We start from the raw sequence: 22,457 nt of genomic DNA on the forward strand, positions 1-22,457 counted from the left end.
AGCTAAATGCTGGTTTTTGCATGCTAAATAGCTCACAGCGACAATGCTAATAAACTTGTTTAGCTAGCAGGTATGTTCTCCATTTTAATTATGTGTGTTAAAGTTATTATTAGCTAATTAGGACAAAATAGAGTTGAGGGGGAAATTAGTTTGCAATTATTTGGTCGTAAATGGAATTGAAATTTTGACCCGATGATGGCGCTAGAGGAAAAAGTCAGGGGAATCACCAAAGTCATCAGGATTCATCCTCTGGGGGTCCATGAGCATCTGTACAAAATTCCATGCCAATCCATCTAATAGTTATTGAAACATGTCTAAACCAAAGTGGTGGACTGACTGACCAACATAGCTAGCATGGCTAATAACAATGTCAAACTGTATATGATATTACTATGGTTATATAATATATAATATTGGTGATATAGTGCTAACAAATGTTTGAAAGCTTTATGGATTCATCTGGTATCTTTTTGTTTGAACCATCTTCAAGACCTCAAGGTTTGTTTCAAGAAACTACACTAAACAAATTATGCATTAAATATAATCTTTTAAGATTTCTATAGTGATTAAAAACACCAGTCCAAATCAATCACCTTTATTTCAGCCTTAGCAGGAAAACAAAATGCATTCTAATATACACAGCACAGCATTCTCCTGCGGTTTCACTCTCATACAATAAGAGTATTCAAGCCAAACACTATAAAGCTTTGTCCAGTTTAGATGTACACAAAGGAATTAACTGCATAGTTAATGGAAACACAACAGAATTCAAAATCAACATGAATTAGTCAAGCATCCCACTCTTTTTAATCTAAGGTTTAATCAATGACCAAAACTACCTGTACTCCTGAAATTCAAGTAGGAACATAAACATAAAATATGGACATTGATTGAACTATAGTATATTAGGGCAGTCCCTGTTTTAGTCCTCCATATGCAATGCATTGTATTGCCATCAAACTGCAGAATGAACCTGAGACTCTCAAATACAAAATGCATCATCACTTATGTTTCCATGTCTGAACAAAGTTTTGTTAATGAAAATACTGTGCATCGGTTTATCTATGAATGAGTTGTGCAAATACACACAGCACATGAACCTGGTTGAAATATTTTCAGTAGGTTACCTTAGGTACTGTGTGTTAAACAAATCCAAGCAAAAATAAATAAATAAATGCTTGGAAAGATAAAGCAAAGTTGATAAAATGTCATTACTGTGTCAGAATAAAAATTAAACTTCAATCGCAAAACAGTGCAATTACACCCCATACAGTACACACAGCACGATATAGTCCTCCTTATTTATGTTGAAAGTTGTGCCCTACTGGGAAAGTTGTTCCCAACATACAGTATAAACTAAATATGACTAATGATTACAGTCTTAGTGATGATGCATACTGGTAAATCCATACGAGCTGAGCTGCTGAAGGCCATACCTAGAAGTACCTAACCTGAAGTAGTTCATAGTAAACCACAACATTCAGACACATATAGCCTTCATGAAGACAAACTATTACCATTACAAAGGACTACTTTCTTATAAAACAGCTGCAATCACCTCTGTTAACAGCTTTGTCCTAATATAGGCTCATGTAGCAGGTAAAATTGATCCTTCATTTTGGATGGTTAAGCTATGCATTTAAACAGGCAGGTTTTTTTTGTTTTTGTTTTTAGAAATACAAGATGCCATATCATATCATATCATTCGGCAACAGAGAAATAGTACATTTGAACATGCATCAGTGGAGAATCAAATATCCAGTATATTCACTAATATCTGAAAGATGCTTATAAATCATACACTTGTCAAAGTGTAGGTGTGCTAAATTTTGAAAAATTGCTATCCTCTGTCTCACAGTACACCTGAACAAACTTTTTTGGAAACATCTGAGCCCATGTTTGAATCATGAAATGTGAAAATGGATTTAAAGAAGCACATAACTGCACATTATCTCTGCAAATACGCAAAGATTTCGTTCAAAAGCAACACAGCATTCAACAGTATACATACTGCATAACATATGCATAGTAGGTTTTAACATGTTTTTACTATGGTTACCATGAATTCATTTTGATAATGCATTCATCATTAGTAACGGATTTATTACTGTATAGCCAATTACACATAGGCAGTATCTATAAAAGTCACTATGCTTTATCAATCTTGCAGTTTCATTTCAAATTGGGCTAAAATGTAATGTCACAACAAATTAGCTATTAACACTGTGTGCTTCCATGACGAAATCAGAAAACAGCTTTAGGTCTTGTGATACGACCAAACGCGTAGGAAGGACCCAGGATGGAGGGATAGTGCAGAGGAGGTAGAGAAATAAAAAGCCGGGAGGATGAATTGTAACAAGGTGTAGCTTGATGGATGGATGGATGGATGGATGGATCGAACGTTTCTACAGATCATTTTATTGGAATTCTGTTGATAACGTCCAAGTTAATTTCCTGTCAGCTAATATTATTAGCAGCAAACATGTAACACTAAATAAACTTGGACCTGTTCAGAATGTCTGCATGGAACTATCAAATGTGGTGTACAGCTTGAGGGAGTTTTCTTGTCTCCTTACTGTCCTTCCTTCTACGGTTCTCCTCCCTCTCCCTTACAGCTGGATCACATCAGATACCATGCAGCCAATCCAGCCAGAGCAGCAAACCAAGCAGCAAACAGGACCTGTCCTGTTGGGTGTCGGAGTACGGCCATGGCAAGCTGACAGGCGTATGCTGTTCCACCTGACGCCGCTGTGACACAGAGGGAGCACGAAAGTAAACTTTCTCACAATAGCTTTATAAAAGCTTTATCATGGCACAGTGGTACAAAGAGAGAAGAATATAATCATACCCATTTTGGCAGCATAGTAGGGACACTTGCTGATGTCTCCACCCATTGCCCCATGGACGGGCATGCCAGCATTTAAAGCATCCTCCGGGATGGTTTTACCGATCTCGTCCAACTCCTCAAACACCTGCACAAACATACAGCATGTAAGGTTATCAAGCTTGTTGCATACTGTATATTCTAGAAATTGTCTGTTTTTGGCTAATCCAGCAAAGTTAACACCTGAAAAATATAAGTATTATCATTAATAATCACACTCACTGATGTAATAAATCATTTAAAAATCCAATACTGCCATAAAACAGAGATATTAAAGGGATAGTCACCGTGGCATAAAAGGTATGGCAATATCTCTGATAGTAGACAAATTCCTTTGTCTGACAATATATATTGTCATATCACTCAATTCTACATTCAGTAATTACGAAGGTACAATCATCCTTCAACAATAGAGTAAGGCTAACACAGTATTACATATGCTTTAGCCTTTTGTATTAATGATTCAATGACTTTACTGCTTATCAGTTGTAGTTGTGGATATAGCCCTAATATCAATAATGGCTTGCCTAGACTTTACATAGAATATTTGCAGGTAAAAGAAAAGACTGACTGTGACATTTTTAGTGACCTTAAGGGAAAATGTTCACATGGAAGTCTTAATCAAAATGCATTTCCAATGCCATTTCATTAGGATAGGAGAACGATGACAGTGCCTTCAGTTATACACATAATAAAACCTTCAATGTGTGTAAAAAATTCAGTAGATGATCAAAACAGGCACAAGCAGCACACATCTACTGCAAGAAAATCCTCCTTTAACCACCTCACCATCATCACCAGGGAAGAAATCACCCACCACTAGTGGTTCCAAACATAGCTTCCATTTCTTCAATTCTCTATCTCCCCAACCTGCATTCCTTGTCACTGGCCTCTCACCTCCATGTTGAAGTGAAAGGCCTTGACAGCCTCTTCTACCAGCCTCTTCTTTGTTTCCATGTCCAGTTCCAAGTCGTTCATCCGACTACGGTACAGCTGCTTGAATGCTTTGGCACTATGGATGCCGTCAAACTGATAGAATTCCAAGCCCTCTCCAGTGGGCGGCAGCTTCATGGCTCTCTGTGCCACCTTCTTTAGCACCTGGCCCCCGGACAGGTCCCCCATGTAGCGGGTGTAGGCGTGGGCCACCAGCAGCACTGGGTCCTCCTGCCCTACTTGATGAATACGGTCTACATAGCGCTGGGTGGCCTGGGAGCAGCTGACCTGGCTCTGCCAGTCAGGGCCGTAAAAGTACTCGAGGTCACGGGCCAGGGCCTCGTGGCGGTGCAGCTCTGAAGGAAAATATAGAGGGGCAAAGTGGGGGTGGTCTTTGTTCCTTTCAATCTCCTCCTCCATGGCTGTATAAGTATAGTAGAGTGCCACGGCACCAAGCTGGGGAAGCAAGAAACATTTATTTACTCATCTTGCTTGTTTAATAAAGCACTATATTGTAACAATCTCCGTAATTCTCTTCAGACTGACCTTGAAGAGCTCTTTGCGGATGCGTCCCCTGAGGAAATCTTTCACAAACTGGGTGTTCTCAGCCTTTTCATGAACCTCCTTGGTCCCTGCTGCCAGCACCTCAGACAGATCCTCGGGACTGGGAAAAGAAAAGAGAAAAATATGGAGGTATAATGTATGTTTGACAGAACCACAACAACAAATATGATTTTTGTTTATCTTATTACACCGTTTCTACGATGTTACAACACTAGTGGGATATTTACCCGAGAGTGTCTTCTTTTTCCTCATATACCAGCCCTGCTCCATTGGACACATTGGCTGTTGCCTCCATCTTCTCTGCCGACTTTAGTGGTGTGTTGCTGTCTGCCAGTTAGTTCACCCTAGAATCAGTGAAAGACGTCAAATTAGCATTATATTTACATTCAAATTATATGGCATCAGTCAAAAGTTTCACCACATTGCACATATGAATCTTGAATACAATAGTAACTTGTGTAAGACTGCATTTTCAGAATAAACAAGGGGAAAATAACAAGAGGACAAAGTCAGGCAGTAGCTGCAGTGTTCCCTGTGGTTCTAGAGGTCTGAGGTATTGTGCACCAAAACAATAACACACAGGAGCAACATATATACTATAGAGTAGTACATTATTAATTACAACTTGCCTAGAGTCAGGGAGAAAAGCCACAAAACATAATTTAGACCAAACAACAACAATAAATTACACCTTTTCTCTGTAGCTGTTGTTGTCGCTGAGATGAGGATCAAAGGAAAGAGGTCTTCTGCCAGTTTATTCAGCAGCTTAAAGCCTTAGAGCTTAATTACTTTGAGTCCAGGCTTGAACTTCAGGAACACAGTCAAACAAAAAGCAGCTCATACAACACAGCACAGGCCTTGTAGTCCAGTAAAGTCGGAAATATATTCACAGATTCAAACTACTGCATATGCTTATTTTTCAAAAGTAAGTGTTATAGTATAACCAGCAGGAAATCAGTTATGGGTTAAGTAGTTTTGTAGACATTTAATTTAATATTAAACTATTTAATATTTTCCCCAATAAATATTGCCCAAAATTATGCTAGAGCCTTTTTTCAAAAGTAAGTGTTAGTATAGCCTGCAGAAGGCTAGGGGCACGTTATTCAACTGGTTCAATCCATAGACAGTTAAGGACATGGACCAAAAGATCCCGTTGCTCTGGACAGAGAGACCAGTGAAGGCTATTAGAAGCACTTTTCCGGTGATGGCTGAGCGTTACTGCGCACCCTCCAACTGAACTCCAAGACGTAGATGTGACATGAGCAACCTGTCTGAAAGTTGGAAGTCTTCTGGTAGCTGTGCCAAGAGAAATCTCAATCATTCCGAATCTTACAGAGACGGAGAGCGTAGGTATATGTAAGGAGATAACATGGGCACAGGCTAATTATTGTTAACTGAAATGCTAGTTAACATTAGTAATTAAACTAAACAGCTAATGTAAGTCGAAAATGCCTGCGAGCTTCTCCTGTACTATACGGTAATTCCTCTATTATGCGACAGTAAGTCGCGTATTTATGACACAATCGTTAGCCTATTTTTACAAAAACGTCTGCTACGGAGCCATAATGTGAGGTACAAGGTAATGGAGCCTTTTATACATTGTCGTGTTTCTTTAGAAATAAACAATGGACAAATAAAGTCTTTAAACGCTTCAGATGTAAAGTTATTTGCTGTCAAAATGAATGGCAGTCAATGGAATGCTAACGGCGGGTGATGGCTTGTTAGCATCAAAATGGCGCCATAGGAGGAGGTACGGTTCAATCTCACGGTTTCTGGGTTTAAGGTAATGTTTCCTCAAAACAGTGTGAAGAGATGTGCAACGGACTTTGAAGTATGTTTTATCCAATACGTCCATGGTTTTATCCTGTTTGGTGGGTGTTTCAGAGGTGTTACCCAATCAGCAGAGACGTGTGGTATAATAAGGTAGGTTCAATGCAATCATACATCCATGAACGCAATGCCATTTCAGTTTAAATAATGGTTTTGGTACGTTTTAGCGGGACTAAACACGCACCAATTTTGTGTGAAGTAGCTAGTTTTGGATCAGAGACCCTATAGCTATCTAATAATTAAACTATAGAATATTTCCCCCAATAAATATTACCCAAAATTATGCATACACTTATTTGTTTAAAGTAACGTCAAGTGCTGTAAATTGAGTATAACCAGCAGGATTAACGTAATTGTTGTGACAACTTTGTATAATAATTAAGCTATTAAATATTGTTGTTGTCTCTTCGGTGTTGCACTTTGTAGACGGTCCCTGCTCATAGACCAGTATTACTTGTCCAGGTCAGATTTCCAAATCATTTTGATGGGTTAGGATGAAAATGAGTTTGTAGCGCGTTGTCTACCTTACTACAGTAGGAAAGATGCATCGTTTGTGTTTTAATAACGTTTCGGTGATGAGTTATTGATCCCGGAAGTTCGAATCTGTGAAAATCTTTCCAACTTTACCGAACTAACATTAGCTAGGCCTTCTGGTGTTTAACGTTACCACAAATCCCAAAGAATAGCGTTGTATAACGGTGAGTTCTTACAGTTATTTAATTCAGTTCAGTTCCTCAATCTAAATCAGAAATCATAATCTCAAGCCACCTTTCATCGATATTTGAATACATACATACTTTTTACGGTAACGGTCATCTAAACGGCTAGCTATTTTGAAAACAACAGCTAACTTGACGCCATAGATGGGATCATCTATGGGATGACGCTAGCTAGCTAAATAAACTAATAGCTGCTAGCTAGCATTTCAACAAGCTTAACACATTTAAGATTTGACGAGCGGCGTTACATTACATTTTAGGTAGAGATGGGCAGGTAATTCCGAAGATCTTTTAAGTCCTGCGAAGCGCACTGTTTTCAATACAATAGTGTCGGAGCTTGTATCTAAATGAGGAATAGGCCTACCACGTGAATGATGACGTCCGAAGCTTTAAACGTGACTGCTTCAGAAAGTGCTCCACTCAGTTTGACTGTTTGAAAAGTTTTGGTGCTATACTACGTTAGTATGCTAAGTGGAATAACAGAGAAATATGGCGATGCACACTAACAGGCCATGCTATAACAGATACTGATATTATAGCAAAATGCTTTATTTATTTTTATTTCACCAGGCAAGTTATACAACAAAAATTGTAATTTATGCTTTATACAAGTTAGTGCTTCATCTTGTTGAGAGGCAAGTATTGATCGATCACAAGACAACCTTGAGCTGTTGGCAAAATGTTTTTGTTCAACAGTTCATACCATTTTCTCATGCAGGCTAGAAGAGAATAACCACAAGATGGCATTCCCAGCTTATACCATGGTTTGGCAGGTTACAGCTTCCCAAACAGTTTGAAGGATTAAAAAGCCCAATCAGATCTTTTTTGTGTGTGTGTGGCTAATCTAGTTACGGAAAGTACACAAATTATTTTATATTACATGATTGTTTTTGCTATACATCATGCATGTGGGGTGGCTGTGGCTCGGAGGTAGAATGGTTGACCCCCTCACCCTTGAGGTTGGCAGATCAATCCCAGGCTCCTCCGGCCACATGTCAAAGTGTCCCAGTGCGAGACACTGAACCCCAAGTTGCTCCCCGGATGCTGTATGTATAGCTGTCCACTGCTCCCAATACTTACGATGGGTTAAATGCACTAATAGAATTTCACTACATTGTACGTATGTGACAATTAAGAATAAAGTTTGATGAGATGTTTCCGTTTATTCATGGAAACATTTTCATTCCTCCATCATTCCTGAAAGTAAGACCGGAAATTAAACATTCCTAATTTCTCCCCCATGTCAGATAAAGTACCCTTTGGCAACAACGTCTGTTCTAGGCCACACTGAAATGATTTCAGTGAAATCTGACATGACCACATAACAACGTCATTATCATGCAATTATTTCCGTTATGACAGTGTTTATTGCAGTGTTGTTAACTTGGCTCATCAGATCTTATTTTATAGTGTATAAAGTGACCCTGGGTTAGTCTTTCTTCTCTTCCTCCTTTACACAGGGTTCAGGGTTACCTGAGCACAATGTCAACACATTTTAGGCTGTAACAGATTGACTCTCTTGCTTGTGGACACTTCAGTATAGAAACATGTCTGCCAACACAAAGCTTATACCTTGTATTTTCTACATTGTTAGTTTTCCATTGCTTAATAACTACAATTCATAATTTAGCAGAACCAAAGACACAACAAAAAAAATTATTAAAGCTACTTTTATGGAATTAAACTGAGGAGTTGGGCATCTGGACCCACAACAAATCTCAATACCAAATGCTCATTGTTGAGTCAAACGCAATTGGAAAAACTAAAGAAACAAATAAATGAAAGGTGTGAGATTTGCAGACGTGTACGGGGGCAGAACTGGAGAAGGGCACATCATGAGCTTGACACGAGTGTACTGTGAACACAGAGTGTACTGTGTACTTAGAATGAGTGCTTTCAGATTAACAGGTGTATGTCCTGAGCCGGCCCCAAACACGGAGGCAACCAGAATATTTGAGTATTTCTTCAGCTGTACATAAAACATCTTGGTCTGTCCCTCTGGGACAAACAAAACAAGCTCCCTTCCTGTTATCTTGTTTGTGACATGCTGTTGGGCCAATTACAGATCATAGTTTAATAAGGATTTTTCAGGTGTTTTTGTGTACGTATGATTCACGCATGCTGCTCATAAATTATGTACGAGGTAGTTGTTTGTTTGCTGAGCAGATTTGTCCATCGGTTAATGAGTGTACGTCCATGTTTGTGTGTGCGTGCGTGGCAGAGCCTGATATTAGTCTGGCAGCCGGCTGCAGTGTCAGATGCAAGGTTGGTTGAGCCACAGGAGGCTGGTGGGGGGAAATATGAGCTAACAAGATGATTCACTTCCGTCCAACAGGGCCAGCAAGCTGTTGCCATTACATTAAATTGCTGTGCCACTGATGCAGTTTAATAAGAGATTAAGAGGGGGGCTTGGTCTAAAAGTTCTCAAAGGGGAAAGATTGGCAACATTCATATCCTCTTGGATGCTAATTTGTGCATTTAGAGAGAAACTCGCAAAACAAAATGTTTGGCAATGATTCTTTGACTCGATTTTGCTGCCATTTGGTTTTGTTTGTCACTTTGGTCAGCTGAGGACCCCATATGTGATATGCTGATGGCTTGGACAGCTTTCAAATGCTGCATCAAAAACTCTCACATAAACACACTGAAATGCAGCAGGAGGTCCATTTCACCATACCACACGTTGACATAGCAGCTGTGATCTGATGCTTTTGATCACATCATGGAAATCAGTAAAGCAGAATAAATGTGACTAATATAGGGGAACATCAAAACAGTACAAAACCAAGAGACAAGAATAGAAAAATGAAACATCACAATATCTGTTTTGCACATGACCACATGCAGGGTAAAATGTGAAATGGAAATAAAGTTAAATAGACTTTTTAAAAGCAGATATTTGACTTTTCAAACGTGTGACTGTTAACATTATCAATTACTGCATTGCATTGAATTAGTGTACTGCAACATTAATTCCACCTGTGCTTTTCTTGCCGTGAAAAGTCAAATTGTCTGCTGTGAAAAAAGGGTATCTGGATAATTCCTTTGGGATCAATAAAGAGTCAGTGCTCTGATAGCAAGATTCAGATTAGCAAGATTTACTCAGAAAGTGGAATGTCACATTAACAACAAGATATACAGACTTTTGACAGCAAGAAAAGAAAATGGCGATGATCACCGAGGAGACACCCATCCATCCATCCATCTTCGTCCGCTTATCCGGGGTCGGTTCGCGGGGGCAGCAACTCCAGCAGGGGACCCCAAACTTCCCTTTCCAGAGCCTGATTAACCAGCTCCGACTGGGGGATCCCGAGGTGTTCCCTGGCCAGGTTGGAGATATAATCCCTCCACCTAGTCCTGGGTCTTCCCCGAGGCCTCCTCCCAGCTGGACTTGCCTGGAACACCTCCCTAGGGAGGTGCCCAGGGGGCATCTGGTAAGGATGCCCCCCTGGGCCGAGGTGACACGCCAGTCAAATCCAAAATATGAATATCTTTCTCTGAACTTTACTGACGAGAGCCTTGTATCTTAAAACCTTTGGCAGTTTGAGTAAAGATTGACATAAACGAAAGAGAAACAGCCATTAAATGAATCGTGCACCTCATGTTTTTAATAATGTAATTTCAATAAAATGCAACTTGGCTCTTTTGTTACTAGTTTCACCAGTATTGTTACTGGCTGATAAAACAGTGAGAATATTGGCAGCATGACAGAAAAGGTTTGGGAAGCACTGATCTTAGCCATTCTAATTGATTGTAACATTGCATCAGATATTTTGTTATTTCTTTACTTCCTATCTGATAGAAAAAAATTGAATTACAACAAACAAACTATTTTGCCAAAAATGCACATTGTGTAACTAAGAACATTAATTCTGGCTTTGTTCCACTTTGATGTGCCAGTAAATCTAGCACGCACAATATCAGGGATCCAGCGCAGCTTAATGTGAAGCAGCCACCTGTGCTTGGAAGCCAACATTTTCTGCTGTGAGCAAAGGTAATAATTGTGTGCATACAGACTTTTTTTTTTTTATCATGACTAATAATCATACAGTCTTCTAATTGACAATCTACTGTAGAACAAAAGACCCTATTTTGCTGCGAGGAGCATGATCTCAGGTCAAGCATTGTCGGTAATTTAGAAAACAATGCTGATTACTGCGACTTCAACTTCCCTGGTGCTTCTGTGGCAAAGAGTGCACAATCAGATGCAATGGACAAGATGCTCTGACCTATGGCAGATATGCTACTGATGTGGTCAACAACTACATCTGTGTATAAATAATTTTGCCTCAATTATCCTAAAATAGTCATATCCTGTTTTTATTAACTGTCACTCACAGGGATCGGATCAGCAATGGTTAAATAAAACGAAATGGCCTACTTGGGAACACATATTTGTTTATGTTGTTATTAAAATGATACCGTTACCGTAATTTGCATGGTAATAGCCTACACATTTTATGACACATTTGTGTATGAGCGCAGAACCTGATTCTAATTACGAAAAGGTGCGAGCAGAGTCTTCGAATTGATTACTTTTTGCTCATCCTTCTCTCTGGTGGTAACACAAAAGCGTTGCACAGTTCTTAGCCTAATTATGCAAATGAGCTGTTGTGGCAACATGGAGGAGCAGCGTCCCTGGTAACAACCATTGACATATATATCAGGTAACAACCTCTCGCGACTAGAAGTGAGCACTTTGTTGCCAGGTTGGGTTGAAGCCCATGCATGTATGGGAGCTAGTAGACGGTGGTATAGGTTACAACGTGTTTGATCGAGTTAAGTTAAAAAAAATAATATATATATATATATATATATATATATACGGTATGAATTTGCTGTAGTGTCAGACCACCCTTTTGAACATCTTTAGTTTACATTGCATCACGGGGACTTTTTTCCACTTTTTTCCCCCCACCAAGCCCAAGCCCAGCACGGAGATGTGACTTCCGCATCCGCTACGTTTTCGATTTCGCGGGTCAGCCATGGATGTATTTATTAAGAGAACGGGGTCCGCACATAAAAGCTATCGTTGTTTTAATGGAACGGCATTTTCACTGAACATGCTAACGTTGATTCATATTTTTAAACCAACAGTTTGTTAATGGTTTCTTGCGTGTTTCCACGGCAGAACTAAGTCACCACAGCGCGACATCCAGACACAAGCATGTCACTGCTGTTTATGGTTGAGCAAGCTATCAAGTCATGCAAAGCTGAACAAGCCAAGATTAACGACAGTATACAACTCTACAGAGAACTATTACACACCTTGTAAGTACATCTGAGATATTCACCACGCTGTTTTATCAGTGCTCAGACTCTCATTTCAAGTTTAATGTTACAACTCCAAAACATCATGTCAAAGAAAAGTATTTATATAATATATTGTAAGAATGTACGTTAACATGTACATGCAAATATACTTGTAATAGATGCAGATGTTTTATCTTTTGTTAAGGTTGCGTCTTGTGTATTAGACCTATATATATTTACATCTCGTGTCACGCAGATAGCGAGACATAATCGAATCATAAAGTTGTCGAAGTTATCAGCCACAGTTTGATTGCATAAGTTGAATATCTGTGCAATAGTGCACCTATCTGGCGCTGTGGCTTAGTTGGTTAAAGCGCCTGTCTAGTAAACAGGAGATCCTGGGTTCGAATCCCAGCAGTGCCTTTTCCAGCACTCTAAAGTTTCACTTACTCCACCACTGTAAAAATAATGAGACAAATTCAGTTCCCTGCAGAGGTGTATAGTCCAGGTGCCAGAAAGTAGAAATCCTGTCCAGCAGCTGTCCCAACCATCACTAAACCAGCTCCTCCACCAGGTAGATGAGCTCGTTAGTGAAAACACCTGTTCTAGATGTAGAGGCAGATCCAAAAACATGGCAGGATTTTTACTTTCTGGCACCTGGACTATACACCTCTGGTTCCCTGGTGTGTATATGTGCTAGATATCCAAATAAACAAAATGGTGGTGAACTTTACAGTGGTACCTATGTTTGTACTGGTGAAATTGTTTCAGCTGAATCAACTATCATTTGGGATCTGTGGTAAACTGCATGTAAGCTATCAAGAGTAACATTTTAATTCTATCAACAGAAAAGTCTAGAAAAAACACAAGTTTCATACAGAACTGCAACTTTGATGTTGCCGTTAAGACTAAAAGTCAAATTTTTAACTTATTTTAACAAGTTGCTTGTGCAACTATTATTTATTATTATATAATATTGTTGCCTAGTTGTGCTCAAATTATTGTGCTCCTCTTGGTTATTTTGAGTGTGAAGTCACATGAAGTCTTTTCCTCGCAGAACGCCACAACCAAAGACGGACTGTGATGAGTCAGAATGTGCAGATGGTGCTGCTATAGGTAATTAAAAAATATGAGTTTATTTGTCAGGTAACTGTAAATGAGTTAGCTTTGAAGGCAATGTCTCCATCTGTTGTCCCTTGTTGTCCCTCGCTTTATGTTAAAAAGATTCTAAAAAATGGGATCAAACATCACATGTAACATGATAAAATAAATTGTGTATTTTATGATTTTAAGTTAATGCAGCTAAGTAGAGAGAGATAGATCAGAGCAGTCATGTGCAAATGTAATGACTGTGCCTGTTCTAAATAGTCACACTTCTGTATTTCATTCTTGTTACCAAGGACATCATGTATCTAAAGAGACTTTCAGGTTATATGGTAAAATAACTAAACTGTAACCACATGTTTGCATGCTATCTTCACAGACACAGTTACCTCACCAGGGGAGAAAGAAGATATGGAATTGCTTGAGCGAGCCCTGGAGAAAGCCCTCCGTGTCCGCACTGGCACAGGATCTTCTAAAAAAGCCTCAAAAAACCAATCTGCACCTCGAAAGGAACCCGGCACCACAGCTGTCACATCCAAAGAGGGAAGGCAGGCATTTGCAGCTTCTAAAGGAAATCAGACGACCACCAGATCAACATCTAAATCTGCTGGTCTTGACAGAAAAGAGCCCAAAAAGCCTGGTATGTCAGTATCCTCCACACTGGAACACTCAAAACCTTCAGCTAGCTACAATCCCGGACAGTGCAAAATCACAATCAAAAGAAAAATAACCAGAACTGTCTCTTCAGGTGGAATTGTGCATCAACAGGCAGCAGCAGCAAGGAAATCGCAGCAGGCTGTCTCAGCGTCTGGCTCTCTTGATCGGGGTCAATTCCACACCTCAACCCTCCACTCTAAAAACCAGACTGTTAGAAGCAACGTGCTGAGTGGAAACGACCTGTGCAGAGCTGCAGCTATCTCCATTCCTTCAGATAACACAGTGCCTGCTTCACCCACACACAGGTCTGGAGCTCACAGTTTACTTCGACAGACTGGGTATGTTTTTACACAGCTGGACCATAAAGAAAACCACACCATTTTTACAGTAACAGTTGGAAGGGGCAAACATTTATTTGCCCTTTTTATAATAATCATTCCATTTGCCTTTGCTTAATGGCAGGAAAGCTTCTGATCAAACTTCAAAATGGAAATCTCTGAGGAGCAAGCAAAACAGGTGGCCAAAATCAGTCTGTTAATATTGTGAGAATTTTACAACTGTTTCCACTAAGGGCACTAAGTTTCCCTCGTTTTTTTAGGTTATGGGACAAAGTCGTTGCCCTACAAAGGAAACCTGCGCCTGGGAGGAGTCACTTCATGGAGAGAATGAGAGCTACGGTATCCTTCCTTTTTTTTTTTAGTGAAGCCTATAAAAATGGGCTGGGAAGCCTTTAGACATGTTTTCAATGTTGTGTAATGCTGAGTTTGAAAATATACTGCATTGTGACAGTTTTACACAGAAATTAGCGTATTAGAGTATGTTTCTGCACAGATTTGATTATACACTTTAATTCCACCAAGCAGTCCGATACCTGGCGTGTTGTCCTTGATCCTGTCTCTCTGACCCCTCTAGTTCCCCAAGGATTGGCCATGTGGCAGCCCAGATCAGACCAGGGCTCTGGTCAACAGACTGACTCACACAGGGCATGACCTCACCCAGCACTGCCAGACAAAAGAGCTTCTGGCCAAAGAGACGCCAGAAGCAGCCACAGAGCTGGGTAATGACCGAACACATGACACATGGAAACACACAAAATTAGGAGTGGAGGAATGAGGAGAACTGAAGGTAGTTGATGACACAAGTGTGTGGGTGAGAAAATCTTAATTTGGGAGGAAACTGCACAGGGAGTTGGCAGAAAGTGGCTTTCTGAGAGCTATTTAGACTGCTCTATCAGTGACGAGCCTCTGCCAAGTCTGCTCAGGACCCTAGAATGAGCAGTTAGAGACATGTAACAATTGCCCTGACTACAAACATGAGACCTATTAGCACTGTGCAATTAAACCAAACAACTCCACTATCTCCTGTAATAATGTTGCATGTGAAATTCTGTTTTTCTTGTTGTGTATTTTTGTACAGGTGGTAAGGCAAACAAGAATGACTTCTTTCTGACACTTGAAAGGTTGTCGATGACAGCAGCACAACTCCAGTACTTTGCATACCAAGCGAAACAAGGTAGGAAACAATCCAATTTCACCACAACATAGTCTACCTTTTCAAACCAAGTGTTCCCCTTAAAAGAATTACATGTCAACCTGACTTTGGTGAATGAAGGTGGTCATGAGCAGAAGCAGATGCATTATTAAAATGATTTATTCCACAGCACAGACTTGCATAATTATATGCACATTTATTTATTTAGGATAAGCCCCTCGAAATAAATGTTCTTGTTTTCGAGTGGGTCCTACACATAATACAATCAAAGCAACAGCATTAAAGTGGCGACAGAAAAACGCAACAAACAAAATGATTTACAGGCTAAATAAAAAAGAAAGACTATCTAAAAATAGTGAATAAATAAATACAACCGTTAAATGGCCACAAAGCAGCCAAGGACAGATGTTCATTAATGTCACTTAAAACTTGCATAATTTAGAGGACATTGGTAGAGACACCCTGTGTTTGAATTATCAGGTCTGGGTGTAAGGGTATCACTCACTCAGTATCTACAGAATGTAACATGGTGTCATTTCCATTACCTTCAACGATACTGTAATAATGAAGCTGAATACCCAGAGATTTTCCATTCACACCACTCAAATGACCATTTCACCTTCAGGGAGGGAGTTTTGTTTACATTTAGCAGTTATAGCCCCAGTGCGGCGAAAGTATGTGTGTGAGAGAAATTTCCAGTAATTTCTAGCTCCCTACTTAGCCCACACACCTCCATCTTTATCTTGTGTTGTGAGCATATGCATCCAATCTCGCATCCACGTTTCAGTAAGTATTTTGTTTCAGAGAGTTTAATTTTCATGGGAGGGATTATTTGTTTATTGCATTTTAACAGCATTTGAAAAAAAGGTTGTGTGGAATGTAGCGTGCTAACGAGCTAATGCAGCCTCTTCATCTTATGAAGAGGCGTATGGAAAATGAAAACAGAGCCGCGGTGAAACCTCAGTGCCAGATCAGTACTTTCCTTGGCCTCGACAGATCCCCCTCCCTGTGACGGCGGGGTTTTAAAGCTGTCTATCCTGACGTGGCTAGGCAAGAGCCTAGCTATTTAAAGCTGAGGCAGCAGAGCAGAAAAACGTTTTAGGCTACGGTTGCTCACGCTCACGCTCTAAAAATAACCATATTTTCCGTCAGAGTGGGAAACATGGGATCGATGGAGGCCAGAGGCAGGTTGTCTTTGCCCCACTGGGGCAAATGGTGCGTGGGGAGATGGGATGATTGCACCCCTGCCCCTGACTATAACCTACACGACAGAGGCAGAGTTCAGAAAACTGGAGAAGCTGAGGATGAGGGTGGCACTGCTGCAACAGGAGCTGTACCTCGAGCAGGTAAGGGTTGTGCGTTTTAAGTACCTGGTAAAATAGCAGTTCATCAGATACCCAATTGTGGTAATTGATTTGACAGTCAGTTCTGTTCTGAGTAGTAGTCAATACCTACTAAGAAATAATGTGCTGACAGTCTTTTCTTCTCTGTGACAGGCTCTGTTGGACACTCTGTCCCCTCATCTTTCGTCTATAGTACCTGGGCCTGGATGTCCCAACTTCGGTGTGCTGAGAGACATGTACTCCCTGCTGGGTGAAGGAGGGGAGCATTTCCCTGCCATAGTCCTGGACTGTGAGCTTGACTGACTACAGAGCATATTACACTGAGTTACCAGTTATACTCCGTTTACCTCCTCCTTACATTCATAAGATAAATCAAATATTACCTCTCAGTATTATTATAATAATAATAATAATAATAATAATAATAATAAAAATAATAATAATAATAATCCAGTGCAACGGCAGTTGAATCATACCCCTCTGACACTGTCAATAAAACTAGAACATAAAGATCACAACAATAAAATGAATTGCAAGACCATTACATTGGATTGCTTTAGGGCAAGCAGGTGTACCTAATATAGTGGTAACTCGGTGTATATTTGTCCTTAAATCAAGGTGATTATTGTGAAGAATCTGTTTTTTTTTCATGTGCTGTGACTGTATTTATTTAGTGTCTGATGCCATGCAGTAACTTGCATGACTGAAAAAGTCATGTTTATTATTTCTTTTATTTTTTTATTCTTTATTGATGTTACTGACTGTGACGTCTAATATTTACAGTTTTTGTCGTTTTGTGTTCAGATAATCCAGTGGGTTTATGAATGGTTTATTTAGCTTTAGAGACTCCAGGAATGTTCTCAACCCATACAGGAACATTCAACCCTTCAATTTATCTGAAATATCACCAAATTTGGATTGGCATGGCTTTACGAATAATGAGATGCATTTACTACATGATATCGGCATGTGGCAAATAGATTTTACAGCCTGGATCACTGTAATTCCAGTTGGTCTTCTCAGAAATATTTCAATTTTAAGAGTGTAGGTTTTTATTTTTCTAATGGTTCAATAATACTTCCATGTTTTAAATTATATTTTGATTTTGATTTTTGTTGTCTAATTGTACTGCATTAATACCAATTAATACCTAGAATAATGGAAAAATGTAACCCGAGGTCAGTAATGGAGCTCTTGCAACACTGAGTGTACCAGCAGATGGCACTCAACTCACAGGAGAAGGGACCATAGAACGCACAGTTAACGAATGTTAATCGCTTGTTTAGTTAATACTGGTTGCATCCAAAGCAATCAATCAATTGGCAGACAGATTCAATCCGTGACTAGAATTACATGTGGAAATACGACTACTTTTCATAAAATACTAACAAGTATTTTTTTAAATTGACTTATCAGTGTGCTGATGCGACTGTTGGCCTGCTGGTCTGTGGATTTAAGTGATTTGAAAGGAACTATGGAGGGGCTTCATCCTATTTTAATCCTGTCTTTCATCGAAAGCAGCAGGGACCCCATGTCTTCAGGCTCATCCTCCATGTGTTCCAGTTTCTTCCTGGCAAATCAACGTTTCTGAAGAGCTCACATTGGGTGAATAATTGTGTTTTTTTGTCATGACACAGACCTGCAACCTTTCCAGTTTGTTTCAGTTCACTCTGAACCCCCAATACTCTACTATAATGTTTCTCCATATGATGTTTGATTTCCGTGCTGTGCTTTCATAATCTTGTATACGTTGAATGATATAAAACACGTATGGGGCCAATATGATGTCTCTGTGATCTGATAAAACTGGCAATCGTGGTTTGGTTGTGTGAGGGCGTATGTGAGATGTAGAAAGGCTTGGTGAGGCCTAAAAGGCTCTTTCCCACAGATGACGTGTGGATGGCAGGGGCTGTGCCAGACTGGGCAACAGGTGGCGCTGGGTTCACACAGCAGGACGTGGGTGTTTGAGCCCTGCTGCACCAACCCTCATGTAGGCTACACACAAACACGGGGACATGCACACTCAAAGCCGGCTGAGTCACAAAGATGCCTGGGGGCCTGGCTCTCTGCATGCTGCAAGCTGGAAATGGCATGCTTCCCTAATTAGAGGAATAAAAAGATTATAAAAAGGAGATGACTATTTCAGCTTCACATTGTTATCAAAAACCACAGGAGTAGAATGATTAGGGCAACTGTGCCTGGTTAAAACCAGAAATGCAGTCACACACAAGATCTCTGTTCCAGCACCAGAAGTGTCTGACCACTCATGGATTGCAGCCAAGTTATCCGTACGCGACTGTGGAAATGTGCTGCAACTTCTTGTCCGCCCATCAGTGTGTCCTGGATCAGTGTGTGTGAAGCGAGTAAAGGAGGAGGCAGGGAAGCATCTTTGAGATCACGTCAACACTACACACAGGTCCCAGAGGGAGTGGCTCCTACGCAACTCAACCTTCCTGTGACCTGCTGCCTGGCTCTGGCTGTCCCCAGCAGAGCGATTCCACGCACAACAGCATGGCCTGGCCCTGCCCAGGTTACCCATGTCTCACGCGTTTGTCCCATTTTTCTCACAGCTCTTTTCATCACATAATGGAAGATCCCAATCAATTTCACTTTCCCAAGGATGAAGCTAAAAAATTTTTCCCATGCCGGCACTGCTGTATGTCGCAAGTAGACCTACTCACACCGAGAGGGACAGAGATGAATAGCCTTCTATTTGTGGTACACATTCCTTCCTACTTGTTCACTTTTTTCACCCTTTTCATTTTTATTTTCTTTTTAGCCTTAGTCTAGTGCAGTGCTGGAGTCCAAGTACAAATCCACAGAAACCGAACAGTGCTACCAAGAATCCACTTCTCTGCATCAAATGCCCATTGAACACGTCTTTTCTCCTGCTCCCTCACAAACACATTCCTCACTTCCCCTCTTTTGCTCATCTACAGCTCTGTTGCAGAGTGAGCTAACGGGGATTGTTAAGTCAGTGTGGTCATCAGTTAGGCTGCATTACGGTTCATTATTTGATTTCCCCCACCACTCAGCCGGTCTAAGCCAGCTTCCTCTGTCAAGTTGAATTTTTCTGTCAAGGCAAAGAAGACTGTGTTAAACTAAGGTTCATACTGAGGCATGTTTGGCATTTATATGAGGATATAAGTTATTCCTTAATCTGATAATGTGTGTATTGTGGTCATTAAAGAGCAAGGATGCTTTTATCTCATTGATGAGAAACCTGTTGCTCAGCTGAAGTCATACCCAGTGTTATATTAAAGCATAGAGATGTTTTTTAAAACTCATAATTAAATCTTATTAGTTGCTGAGTTGTTCCTCACCCACATCTCTTCTCTTTAGACACAGACTCATGGTTTTAATGCCCACAAAGCTTTAAGAGATTACTTTTTAGACCTGTAGTGACTTGAGGTCAAATAATTTTTGCGACACAGCTTTCATGCATATCAAAGAGGCATGTTGTCTCATCCCTGAATAAACTTGAAATCACTGTTTGCTTCCAGTACAACAATACACATAAATTCCATCGCCTTCCAGCAACAAATTGCCATAATTAGTATTAAGTTCACAGATAATTTTCCAAAAGCTTGGAAAGAAAAAAGCAAAAATGTTGCCATATCAAATCCAATAGCCTAATGCCTGAAGATAAAAACATAGACATTCAGCTGATGTTATAATGTAACATAAGCAAGTTTAGAAGAAGAGAGCTGTCTGGATTGATTTTCCTTTCATGGAAGAGCGAGATGCTGGGGGATTAACTACTCCTGGGTTGCCTTCCATACAGAAAAGACTGGCGCCAGCAGTGCGTGTGGGTGGGAAAGCAGTGGGGGAGGCCTGTGTTTTTTGAGTATTTCTGTCACGTGTGGGCATGCTCGTTAGTGTATTTATTACACTTACGTTATAAAGGCATTGTATATTTGGTGTCCTCCTGCAAATCAGTGTCTTCAGGTGCCTGCATGCACGTAAACGGAGGAGTGTGTGGGTGGTCTTGCATTTCTGTTTGCTGTTGATGTCCAAGCGGGAGGTGGTGGGATGTAATGTGAACACCATTGCTATATACCGGTAATTGCCATATGGAGCTGGCACATTTGTGCTGTTGTGGTGCAGAGTAAGATGGAAAAAGTAACTTTAAAATCTGAGATGACGAAGGATTCCCCTTTCTCCTCTGATTTCCAGTCAGCAGTAGGCTTCTGTATTCCCAAGGGGAGGCTTTTATACTGCAGGAAAACAAAAAAGAAAAAAGACTGTAATTGAAAGGCAGTGATGGGGAGATAAAGAATAGAGGGAGCAGTCAACTCTTCTCCCCTCCCCCTTCCTATGCTTCGTCAACTTCTATTCTCCCTGCTTCAAAGTTTGACGTCACACAAAAGAAGACCAATCAGAGCTCTCTGACTTCCCTGTTTTTCTTCCCCAGCTCCTCCCCTTCCCATATATATCCCCCGCCACTACATTCAGCAGAGTGTACAATGTACTGCCAGAGAGCCAGCAGTGTACAGCGAAACAGCAAGAGAGGGAGGGAAAGAAGGGGAAAGTGTGAGTGGATTTTAGTGCTGACTTAGAAGCCTTCATCTGACACGCTCCAGTCATTTTGTTTTTTTCGTCTTACATAGACCTTCTCCTTTCTCTATTTCTTCCTTTTTCTCCAGGCCAGAGCTGATTGCGAACGTGATCCAAGAGGCCAACGCTGCAACCTGGCTTTGGGATTCATCAGCCCACACCATCAGGATGGGCTGTACTACGGGCCACCTGGCTTGCCAAACCCAGCCCCAGACCAACGCGGGGCGGGAGGGTCAGTCCCTGGAGGCTGGTGGTGCTAAAGTCCCTGACGTGCTCTCCTCTCTGGAGCGTCTGTCCCAGGCCACTGGAGGCATGGAGAAGTCCTGGTACCGCTGCATCTTTCCCTTTGGAATCATCTCTTTGGTGATCGGCGTCGCAGGAACTGGAGTGACCTACACCTATAATGACCTGCCTCAGACTAAAGTGGTGTCAGTGGTGCTACTCGTCATGGGTGTTTTGCTGTTGCTGATGGCCACCACCTGTTGGATTGTCCACAAGAAAAAGAGAAGGAAAAAGAAAGAGGGAGGCTCTTTCACCTCTGAGCAGTGTCCCTTATGAAGCACATGGGGAAAACAGTGGTAGGAACTTGAAAGCAGAGACATACCCCAGGCTGGGAGCTCAAGGGTTGGCTAAAGAAAAACGCCACTTCACCTCCTCCCAGCGCCAAATCCCCTCTATTCTTTCTCACAGAGTTTAGCTCAGCACATACCGGAGAGAACTTGAGCTGAGAAATCATAGAGAGTGGAAGGACAGATTGACAGGACACTAAGTATCTGTTTAGTCTGTAAAGTTTGGACCATTTTGGATTAGCAAGGAGGGATCACCAATGCCTCACGCTCTTTAATCATCAGACAGCAGGTGTCCAGTGTCAAAACAACCTCTGAGGAGACGCACACAAATATGCATTGCACACTACATGCATATTTACACGCACGGATACACTCACATATGCACAAGTAGTCGCAGTGGGAGCTCGCGCAGACACCTAACACGCTATGCAGAGCTGCTGCCGGAGTCAATGCTAGTGTCACTAAGCACGTCAGTCACAGCATTCCTCTTGCCACAGGTGACTCTCCAAGAGGCCAGAAGTGGGCCAAAGACGGCAACCTGATACCCAGCCGA

General features: G+C 40.9%; 2 protein-coding genes and 1 non-coding gene across 11 annotated transcripts; 2 read left to right on the forward strand and 1 right to left on the reverse strand.

Annotated features, from left to right (window-relative positions):
- Positions 1-579: 579 nt before the first annotated feature.
- On the reverse strand, positions 580-7,366 carry hmox2b (heme oxygenase 2b). Of its 3 annotated transcripts, none has more exons than XM_039823951.1 (6): positions 7,295-7,366; positions 4,609-4,725; positions 4,364-4,481; positions 3,782-4,273; positions 2,849-2,972; positions 580-2,748 (listed from the first exon to the last, which is right to left on the reverse strand). In XM_039823951.1, the coding sequence occupies exons 2-6, from the start codon at positions 4,674-4,676 to the stop codon at positions 2,621-2,623; spliced, it is 930 nt and encodes a 309-aa protein (XP_039679885.1). In that variant the 5' UTR covers positions 4,677-4,725; positions 7,295-7,366; the 3' UTR covers positions 580-2,620. The 3 variants fall into 3 exon arrangements, with proteins under 3 accessions (XP_039679885.1, XP_039679883.1, XP_039679884.1); XM_039823949.1 differs by having other exon boundaries at positions 7,184-7,336; XM_039823950.1 differs by lacking the exon at positions 7,295-7,366 and adding an exon at positions 5,073-5,215.
- A 4,482-nt stretch (positions 7,367-11,848) lies between these two features.
- Positions 11,849-21,737, forward strand: LOC120573994. Of its 7 annotated transcripts, XM_039823953.1 has the most exons (13): positions 11,856-12,201; positions 13,241-13,299; positions 13,667-13,927; positions 14,036-14,282; positions 14,407-14,460; positions 14,543-14,621; positions 14,857-15,001; positions 15,361-15,456; positions 16,588-16,781; positions 16,932-17,067; positions 18,300-18,383; positions 21,193-21,311; positions 21,425-21,737. In XM_039823953.1, the coding sequence occupies exons 1-13, from the start codon at positions 12,098-12,100 to the stop codon at positions 21,593-21,595; spliced, it is 1,749 nt and encodes a 582-aa protein (XP_039679887.1). In that variant the 5' UTR covers positions 11,856-12,097; the 3' UTR covers positions 21,596-21,737. The 7 variants fall into 7 exon arrangements, 4 of the variants coding, with proteins under 4 accessions (XP_039679888.1, XP_039679889.1, XP_039679890.1 ...); XM_039823954.1 differs by lacking the exons at positions 21,193-21,311; positions 21,425-21,737 and adding an exon at positions 18,667-20,089 and having other exon boundaries at positions 11,849-12,201; XM_039823955.1 differs by lacking the exon at positions 21,193-21,311 and having other exon boundaries at positions 11,852-12,201; positions 21,425-21,542.
- On the forward strand, positions 12,533-12,606 carry trnat-agu. The gene has a single exon. It is a non-coding gene; the product is annotated as a tRNA-Thr (tRNA).
- Positions 21,738-22,457: the final 720 nt, after the last annotated feature.

This window comes from Perca fluviatilis, chromosome 15 (genome assembly GCF_010015445.1).
Source record: "Perca fluviatilis chromosome 15, GENO_Pfluv_1.0, whole genome shotgun sequence".
NCBI lineage: Eukaryota > Metazoa > Chordata > Actinopteri > Perciformes > Percidae > Perca > Perca fluviatilis.